General features: G+C 44.8%; 1 protein-coding gene across 1 annotated transcript in view; it reads left to right on the top strand.

Annotated features, from left to right (window-relative positions):
* Positions 1 to 5042, top strand: part of T265_03227 (hypothetical protein) — a gene marked incomplete at both ends in the record, with an annotated part of 6090 nt that extends 1048 nt beyond the window's left edge. Inside the window, 6 exons of the mRNA XM_009167660.1 lie at positions 979 to 1093; positions 1142 to 1229; positions 2472 to 2562; positions 2880 to 2992; positions 3411 to 3681; positions 4956 to 5042. Of these exons, the coding sequence (XP_009165924.1) occupies positions 979 to 1093; positions 1142 to 1229; positions 2472 to 2562; positions 2880 to 2992; positions 3411 to 3681; positions 4956 to 5042 (765 nt within the window). The remainder of the gene's footprint in view (positions 1 to 978; positions 1094 to 1141; positions 1230 to 2471; positions 2563 to 2879; positions 2993 to 3410; positions 3682 to 4955) is intronic.
* Between the last annotated feature and the right edge of the window lie 4672 nt (positions 5043 to 9714).

The following is a 9714-nucleotide window of genomic DNA, read 5'->3' as shown; positions in this document are numbered from 1 at the left end:
TTTCGCAAGATGAGCGGAACTCAAGGGGCCGGTCAACACGTGGTGTGGTTCCCATGATTGAAGGATGAGTGGCGCTGTGTCCTGTCTGAGTGCGAGCTAATCACATTGTTGATCAGCCGCTTGTGGCTGAGCGGTTTAGTGTTCAAACTTCAGGTCGGAGGGTCGCAGGTTCAAAAGTCCCCACTGGAGTTTCGTCAGATGCGTGCGGCTGCTGATTTCCAATTAAGATGAAACAACTGTACAGTGCTTCTCACCTATTCATTGTGGATTGACTTGCTGACCGGATGAAATCTCTGTTGAAAATTACCGGGTCTCGATCCATCAGTCTCTGTTTGACTCAGGGCGAATTTCGGGCACACAAGATCATACCAGGTAATCGTATCTGAAACTAAGGAGTCAGTCACGGAAACGCCTGAGACTCGGGGGTTAATCGTGCGATAATCACAGGCTATTCGTCATGACCGGAATAGAAGGCCATATAAGGGGGAGCGTAACTGCGGTAGGCCTCAGTGAGGGCGTTTAGATCGTGTTCTAGCACGAGAAGCGGGTTGTCGTTGAAGTTGATCACCCAATGGAGCTCCACGAGCTTCAGACCAGAAAATCGACCAAGTTCATGAACTCCCACTCTGTCTCAAAGCACGCTTCGTCAACCTTGTGATTGGACAGTGCCCGAGGTCGAGGTAGCTCAATAGTTAGGACTCCAACTTACAAACCAGGTGGACCGTGTTATGTACACAACACTGTTTCATTATCGTTTGTTTACCGATGCCTGTCTCTGTAATAGCGCTGAACATGCGCCGTTCATTGTTTGTGCTTCTGTTTGAAAGCTTTAGTTCATCACGTTGGTGGAATATCTAGGTAGATCCAGCTAATAACTTCAGAGGTGCATTAGGTTTTTTACCACTGGAGTTCCACTGATAACGCTCGACTCCCCTTGATGACACGCCGTAGGCAAGCTGATGTTCTTTATCCGTGTAGACAATTAGTGTGATGGCTCAATGGTTCGAGGGTGATCGGAAAATTCGTGGTTCGAACTCGGCTTGGGCAACCTCTCGGTATCCCAGCCCTCGTGCTTCCTTCTGGTGGCATGGAAGTTAGGTACCGAAAGGGCGCTACCGCTTTACGATTTTTTCCCAGTAAGAATCGACAAGCAGACCCCATTTATACATCAATTTCCTTTTGACGGGAAACTCGCCTGAATGTGTTGCACCAGGCTGCTTCATGTTCCAGTTAGTATGATATTCGAGATATCGCGATACGTTGTATAGACGTAATACACTACCCATAAGCGCCTAACTGATGAGCCCCATGAAAGACGAAACCGGTCGTGGGCTGTCGATGGGTTTTCAGTAACCTTATGAGTAGTGTATTACGCCCAGACGGAATGGCACGGTTCGTCGAATTTGTTAGATAAATAGTTTATTTCTCACGAGGTCGCGCAGAATAACCATCGGATAGCTGATAACTGAGTGGTTACCAGGTTGAACACAGGAAAGGTTTGAGGGGGGTATCAGTGAGTGAATTGCCGCTTGGGCCGGATTTCACTTTATTTGGTCGTTCGGTTTTGGTTAGACCAGATAGGTAAAATAACGATGATTGGGGAACTCGTTTCGTCGTAAAATGCAGCAATTGGCATTGGAGAGATATGTACCCTATTGCACTTCACACCTTGTGTATGGGTTGAGAACAAACTGGCCGGTCAAGGCAGTCTAAGGGTAACCCTTAGGATTTTTGGGCACATAGCATAGCTAATCAATATTGCTTCGAGAAACTGAAGTCGTTGGCTTCGCGCCAAGACAAGAATGATGGTTGGAACTCAGCATTGGCCAGATGGGACGCCATTAATAGCAAGTACGTTGGAAGACACTATTAACTCTCCCATCCCTCGCTAGTTCCTTGATCAGACACAGGAATCATGCACCTCTGGATCAATTTGGTTCCAGTCACTCGAACAACAGATGACCCAACCTTATCGCTCTCGAAAATGTCCACTAATCGGTTCTTTCTCGGTGTGCAATAGAATGCACACTCGCGTGAATAAGCGGGTTATTAGGATGCAAGAACTTAAACCGCATTGGTCGAACTTTAATGGGACTGAAGATTACCCAAGTGTTGCCACCTAACGCACAGGGTACGCACATGTAGGTTTTATTCTGCATAATCCGGCTTTCACTTTATCATCGACGCTTGTGTACTATTCAGTTTCTTGGAGGAAATGCAGATACGCCGGTGGGATCTTACAGCCAAGTCTTCTTTGGAAGCTCGAGGTAGTTCAGTTCATGAGGTGCTAACTTAGTGACCAGAAGGACGAACCTAACCTCAGCATCTTGACTGCTCTTGTTTGTGTTAGGGCAACCTGGCAGCATATCAGCCCTCATGCTTCCTTCAAGTAGCATGACAGCTGTGTACCGAAGAGGTGTTACAACTAAACGACTGATTAACTGATTGATTGATTGCTCTTTGTTTTTCAGTTCGTTTGAGTTCCCTATTTTTATGAAAGTGTTCTCCTCACTTGAGACTAGGGAAAAACTTCTCTGCCTTGTCAGTGTGGTCGGCGTTCCTGTATGTGATATCATGGTTTTCGCAAGCGTTGTGTGCGAAGCCTGACTTGGTATCTGGTAGTGGAAAGGTGGCGATGGTTCAATTCAACATCTTGCATGGTGTAAGGTACACACTTGCTTTCTGGAAAGTCTTGATGCCGCCTGTGGGATCCACTTCATGGGATCCAGTTAACTTAACGTGTGAACTTTTCTGCGGACGCTGCAATCTATGAAGAAGGGTTGCTGTCAGTACCGTTTCTTCTGGAAGTAACTGAGTGTTTTGACATGCAGACGTAACATGCCTGCGCCATTGATCTTTCTTATTTTATCTGATGACAGCGAAAGCGACAACAGAGATGCAGATTCTATCAGGCTGCAACAGTCCAGTTTGATGCGGACCGTTGCACGTCAAAGTCACGGGTTGTCGATCGATCACAGCTTTGCACACCCTTGTGTGACTAATATGATACCAACTGAACCGTCGAAAATGTGGGCAGACACACTTGAAGTTTGAATAAAAGGTATCTCAAGCTTTTTTTGCCCGTGAAGTGACTGCCTTCGAAGAATGTTTTCACTCATGTGCAGTGACTAACAGGCTTTTTTCCTTCTACAACTGCATTCAGTGAACTGGAAGTTTTGACTGCAGCCAATTCTTGTGGCCGATCGAACGCTACCTCTGTTTTTCTAATAATAGTAGTCAGCAATTTGAAAAATCCTTCAATAACCTGTAAGCAGATTAGAACTTTTCCAGATAAACCCCGCCACCCAAAAAAAGANGACTAATATGATACCAACTGAACCGTCGAGAATGTGGGCGGGCACACTTGAAATTTGGATAAAATGTCTCTCAAGCTGTTTTTGCCTGTGAAGGGACTACGTGCAAAGAATGCTTTCACCCATGAAGGAAACTACTCACAAGGTTGCTGAAAACTCTTCGACAGCCCACGACCGATTTCGCCCTTCTTGGGGCTCATCAGGTAGGCGCAGTCCCCGAGTTTCCATCAACCTTATGTCCTACTTGAACCCAAATTGGATTGTTCTCGAGAAGTACACTCATTTGCAAATCACTTTGATTTTCACGAGAAACTCAACTGAATCTCTGGTTTATGATGTCCTACAACTGAATGTGCTGCAACGGCCTGTGTGCAGCATAGACGAGAGATTCACTTGGGTCTCTCGTGAAAAACCAAATTGATTTTTAAAATAAGTGTATTCTCGAGAATGTTTTCACTCATTTGTAGTGACTAACGGGCTGTTTTTCTTTCTACAACTGCATTCAGTGACCTAGAAGGGATCTTTTCCAGATGAACCCCACCTAATATTAAAAAGATATGAAATTTGTACTTTTAGTTTCTATTGAAGAGGGTGAAATTGCGACATGTCATTAATAATTTGCATGAAAAGGTCTGTTTTTCGGTACCTTTCCCTTCCAAACGAATCACAAAACTAGCTATCCACTGAAGATTGGTGTGTGGCGCATTGGCCTTTATTCTGTATCTTGTAAGCGTGCCAAAGAGCTTCAGTGGTTTGTGAGTGAGCTCCAGTCGTTAGGTCCACAAAGTTTTCGGTATGATTAACCGTTTCATGAGNCCGCTTGGACCGGATTTCACTTTATTTGGTCGTTCGGTTTTGGTTAGACCAGATAGGTAAAATAACGATGATTGGGGAACTCGTTTCGTCGTAAAATGCAGCAATTGGCATTGGAGAGATATGTACCCTATTGCACTTCACACCTTGTGTATGGGTTGAGAACAAACTGGCCGGTCAAGGCAGTCTAAGGGTATCCCTTGGGATTTTTGGGCACATGGCATAGCTAGTCAATATTACTTCGAGAAACTGAAGTCGTTGGCTTCGTGCCAAGACGAGAATGATGGTTGGAAGTCAGCCTTGGCCGAATTGGACGCCATTAATAGCAAGTACGTTGGAAGACACTATTAACTCTCCCATCCCTCGCTAGTTCCTTGATCAGACACAGGAATCATGCACCTCTGGATCAATTTGGTTCCAGTCACTCGAACAACAGATGACCCAACCTTATCGCTCTCGAAAATGTCCACTAATCGGTTCTTTCTCGGTGTGCAATAGAATGCACACTCGCGTGAATAAGCGGGTTATTAAGATGCAAGAACTTAAACCGCATTGGTCGAACTTTAATGGGACTGAAGATTACCCAAGTGTTGCCACCTAACGCAGAGGGTACGCACATGTAGGCTTTATTCTGCATAATCCGGCTTTCACTTTATCGTCGACGCATGTGTACTATTCAGTTTCTTGGAGGAAATGCAGATACGCCGGTGGGATCTTACAGCCAAGTCTTCTTTGGAAGCTCGAGGTAGTTCAGTTCATGAGGTGCTAACTTAGTGACCAGAAGGACGAACCTAACCTCAGCATCTTGATTGCTCTTGTTTGTGTTAGGGCAACCTGGCAGCATATCAGCCCTCATGCTTCCTTCAAGTAGCATGGCAGCTGTGTACCGAAGAGGTGTTACAACTAAACGACTGATTAACTGATTGATTGATTGCTCTTTGTTTTTCAGTTTGTTTGACTCCCCTATTTTTATGAAAGTGTTCTCCTCACTTGAGACTAGGGAAAAACTTCTCTGCCTTGTCAGTGTAGTCGGCGTTCCTGTATGTGATATCATGGTTTTCGCAAGCGTTGTGTGCGAAGCCTGACTTGTTATCTGGTAGTGGAAAGGTGGCGATGATATTGTTCAACATCTTGCATGGTGTAAGGTACACACTTGCTTTCTGGAAAGTCTTGATGCCGCCTGTGGGATCCACTTCATGGGACGGGATCCAGTTAACGTGTGAACTTTTCTGCGGACGCTGCAATCTATGAAGAAGGGTTGCTGTCAGTACCGTTTCTTCTGGAAGTAACTGAGTGTTTTGACATGCAGACGTAACATGCCTGCGCCATTGATCTTTCTTATTTTATCTGATGACAGCGAAAGCGACAACAGAGATGCAGATTCTATCAGGCTGCAACAGTCCAGTTTGATGCGGACCGTTGCACGTCAAAGTCACGGGTTGTCGATCGATCACAGCTTTGCACACCCTTGTGTGACTAATATGATACCAACTGAACCGTCGAAAATGTGGGCAGACACACTTGAAGTTTGAATAAAAGGTATCTCAAGCTTTTTTTGCCCGTGAAGTGACTGCCTTCGAAGAATGTTTTCACTCATGTGCAGTGACTAACAGGCTTTTTTCCTTCTACAACTGCATTCAGTGAACTGGAAGTTTTGACTGCAGCCAATTCTTGTGGCCGATCGAACGCTACCTCTGTTTTTCTAATAATAGTAGTCAGCAATTTGAAAAATCCTTCAATAACCTGTAAGCAGATTAGAACTTTTCCAGATAAACCCCGCCACCAAAAAAACGATTAGAAAAAAGGATATGAAATTTGTACTTTTAGTTTTTATTGAAGAGAGTGAAATTGCGACATGTCATTAATAATTTGCATGAAAAGGTCTGTTTCTCGGTACCTTTCTCTCCAAACGAACTCACAAAACTAGCTGTCCACTGAAGATCGGTGTGTGGCGCATTGGCGTCCATTCTGCATCTTGTAGACGTGCCAAAAAGATTCGATGGTTTGTGTGTGAGCTCCAGTCGCTGGATCCACAAAGTTTTCGGTATGATTAACCGTTTTATAAGTATAATTCATGTCAATCATCTTTTCAATTCCTTGGTATGATACCCACATATCGGAGATGATGATTGAGCCTGGAGCGATACAGGCCTGGATTGGTTCCAGCAAAGTGGCCGTAGTTCGATCTGGTACTGCATGCATGAACACCTCTTTAGTTTCCCGACAGATCCCTCCGAAAATCCACTGCTAAGGAAGAACNAACTCACAAAACGAGCTGTCCACTGAAGATCGGTGTGTGGCGCATTGGCGTCCATTCTGCATCTTGTAGACGTGCCAAAAAGATTCGATGGTTTGTGTGTGAGCTCCAGTCGCTGGATCCACAAAGTTTTCGGTATGATTAACCGTTTTATAAGTATAATTCATGTCAATCATCTTTTCAATTCCTTGGTATGATACCCACATATCGGAGATGATGATTGAGCCTGGAGCGAAACAGGCCTGGATTGGTTCCAGCAAAGTGGCCGCAGTTCGATCTGGTACTGCATGCAGGAACACCTCTTCAGTTTCCCGACAGATCCCTCCGAAAATCCACTGCTAAGGAAGAACTCGCCCTGCGTGGTTTTTGCGGCGAGATATCAGCGTTCCATCGATCTCGACGTCCAGACATGGCCGCCGATAACTGTTGGAGTCTGCAAAAGCCGCCAGGCGCAAACTTCTCGAAAAAAGTTGTTCCAGTCAAAACCGGTCGTGTGGCTAATAGATAATTCTTCTGAGCAGAATTCGATTTCTGCCAAATTTTTGGACCAGCGATAAATGAATAGATTACTGTCCTTAAACTCTATCCTAGACAGCTCTAGTCAAAATCCCTTTCGAAGACCGATTTCTTTGCGACACTGCATTACACTTCTACCTGTCAGAAACAGTTGAAAGTGTCATTTGGTGGCCATTGTTGCATAAACGCTGCCGATGGATCACTCCGTGGCTTTGCAAAAAACGTATTACCGTCTCCTTGTCATGAACCAGAGTTGAAAGCGTCAAAAATTTCATTTAAGGTTTTACGTCCGAACGGAGAAAATAGTTGCACAAAATGAGCCCAGATGCGGATTAGGAATTGTTTTCATTAAAAATAGGCAAAGGTGTGCGTACATTAAATTGGAGCTGGGAAAAAGGGGGGCGGGGCTTATCTGGAAAAGATTCACTAGAAGTTTTTACTGAAATCTTGTAGCGAACTCGTGTGACCAATCAAACGCTACTTCTGTACTTCTAATAACAGAAGTCAGCAATGCGAAAAGTCCTCCAACAACCAATCTGAAAGAAGGATCGCAATTGAAGGAGCAAATGGAAACAACCGCGACAAAACGGTAGGACCAAAGATTGTCAACCTATTGACCGAAATCGATTATTCTTTCCTAGACAATACATCCATTGCAGAGAAGCCCCATATCTCACAGGTCGTTTCGAAGAGACAACCCGGATGTAGTCGATCACTTCTTGCGTCTTCCCCGAATGTTAGGTGACTGATCACCAGACTGAGATCTTCCAGTTATTTCACAAACCACCCTGTGTTTTTTCTTCACCAGCAATGCACATCGGTAAATGAGGAACGTTTTATAGTCTCTCCGACAACCAGCTTTTGGACGGTTCTATTGAGCTCCGAGGAACCAGTCTACTTCCTTGCCGCAACGTTATCTCTGTCTGTAGCTGACATCTTTCGCGCTCTCAGTTTGATCCGTTTTTTTGAAACATCCGTCGCCAGTACTGCTCTCTACAGTATGTGTGGAATTCTTTCGTGGTGGAGCGATGCTCACTCTGAGGTGGCGCTACTCTTGAGTGCCATCTGAACATGCCTCACCCTCGAATACGATTATCGCCAAAGTCTAATAGGCCCATGTGCGTTGCGGTGAATAATACTCACCACGACGAGTAAGGGAATGGAGTATGCGGAGCAGCTGATGTGGAAGAGAACTCAATTTTCTAAACGGACCACACTGCACATAAGGTTTCTGAAAACGCCGCAGCAACCATATGAGTAGTGTGTTACGTCTAGACAACGACTTACCGCGATATTTTGAATATCGTACCAAATGAAACATCAGATGGCCTGATGTGCCGCATTCGGCTAAACGACAGATTCAGCTGCGTTCAGTTGAGTCTCCTGTCAAAACTAAATTCACATACAGTTGAGAGTATCTGTAGAATTCAGTAGTATTTTTCATAGAGAAAACCACACAGAATTTTGGCAGAAACTATTCGATAACCGGTTTCGTCTCATCACAAACGTGTCTACTCAAAATCTATCTATCATCATCTTGAAAAACGCCTTGGAGTAGTTCGCGAAATACTCTAATTTGAAGCAAACAAAACGGGGGGTTGTAGCTGAATCTGTAGTCTCTGATATTCTTCAACTGTCTACGCTGCACAAAGGCCACTTCATGCTTCAGTTGGCGTGCTATTCGAAATAACGCCGTTTATTTTCTTAACGGGCCACACTACTCATAAGGTTGCTGAAAACTCTTGAAAGAGTTTTCATACTAAGTCAGAAAAGTGGCAGCTGCGCCTAATGCGATCAATCCTGGCATAATCGATCGCAGAAAAGAATTGGAATACAATTTAGGTCACCTGTACTCAGGCAGATACACCCCAGTACGTTGCCAGAGGTCAGTCTTGGATTTTAAAAGGCTAAACTGAAGTCCTCCAAGTGGAACGAAAAATAGTCACAGGTAACAAACAGGAGGCGAGGACTATTATTCTTAGAAGTCCGATCCAGAGCGACGCTCTACCTTGGCAAGAGCGTGCTAATTCCCATGTAGAGAGCTTTCCGCAACCTTGTGAGTAGCTTCCTTCATGAAAATAACATTGTGATGATCTTCTGGTTAGTTTTGCGAATTGTGTTGGAACGGTGCAGTTTTTGCTATTTATTTTTTGGCGTAACTCCGTGGTCGATAAAACCTGACACCGAAAGAAAATTCACGGGAACTATTGGTAGACGATTACATTAGAAGCTTCTCGGTTTTCCCGCACTCACAGGTGGAGACCTTCATTGGAAATTCCCAAATCTCTTCAACCTATCAACAGTTCCACCTCACTTGTCCTGTGCCTATTCGCCACGTTATCAACGAGTCCATTCCGCGTGGAGTGAAGCCAGACGGTTGATTCCACTTTCTCAGATGTGTCACCTTGACTCCTTAATTCGGTTTGGCTCTTATACATGACCATTTACCTCCAAGGAACGATGGCAGCGGGAAAACAGGTGGATCAGATGTTACGTCCACAAACGTACGATCAGTAATGGTGATCTTGCCACGTTATCAACAAGCCCATTCCGCGTGGAGTAAAGCCAGACGGTTGATTCCACTTTCTCAGATGTGTCACCTTGACTCCTTAATTCGGTTTGGCTCTTATACATGACCATTTACCTCCAAGGAACGATGGCAGCGGGAAAACAGGTGGATCAGATGTTGCATCCACAAAAGTACGATCAGTAATGGTGATCTTTCTCTCGTGTAAACGTGTGTACACGTTCGAACACGTTGAAATGTTGCATTGCTTCTTTCAGTACGAGCACGTGATGACCGAACACACCCCC

The sequence above is a fragment of the Opisthorchis viverrini genome (assembly GCF_000715545.1).
Source record: "Opisthorchis viverrini unplaced genomic scaffold opera_v5_45, whole genome shotgun sequence".
Lineage (NCBI taxonomy): Eukaryota > Metazoa > Platyhelminthes > Trematoda > Opisthorchiida > Opisthorchiidae > Opisthorchis > Opisthorchis viverrini.
The sequence above is the reverse complement of the archived record's forward strand: the minus strand, read 5'-3'. Positions and strand labels throughout refer to the sequence as shown.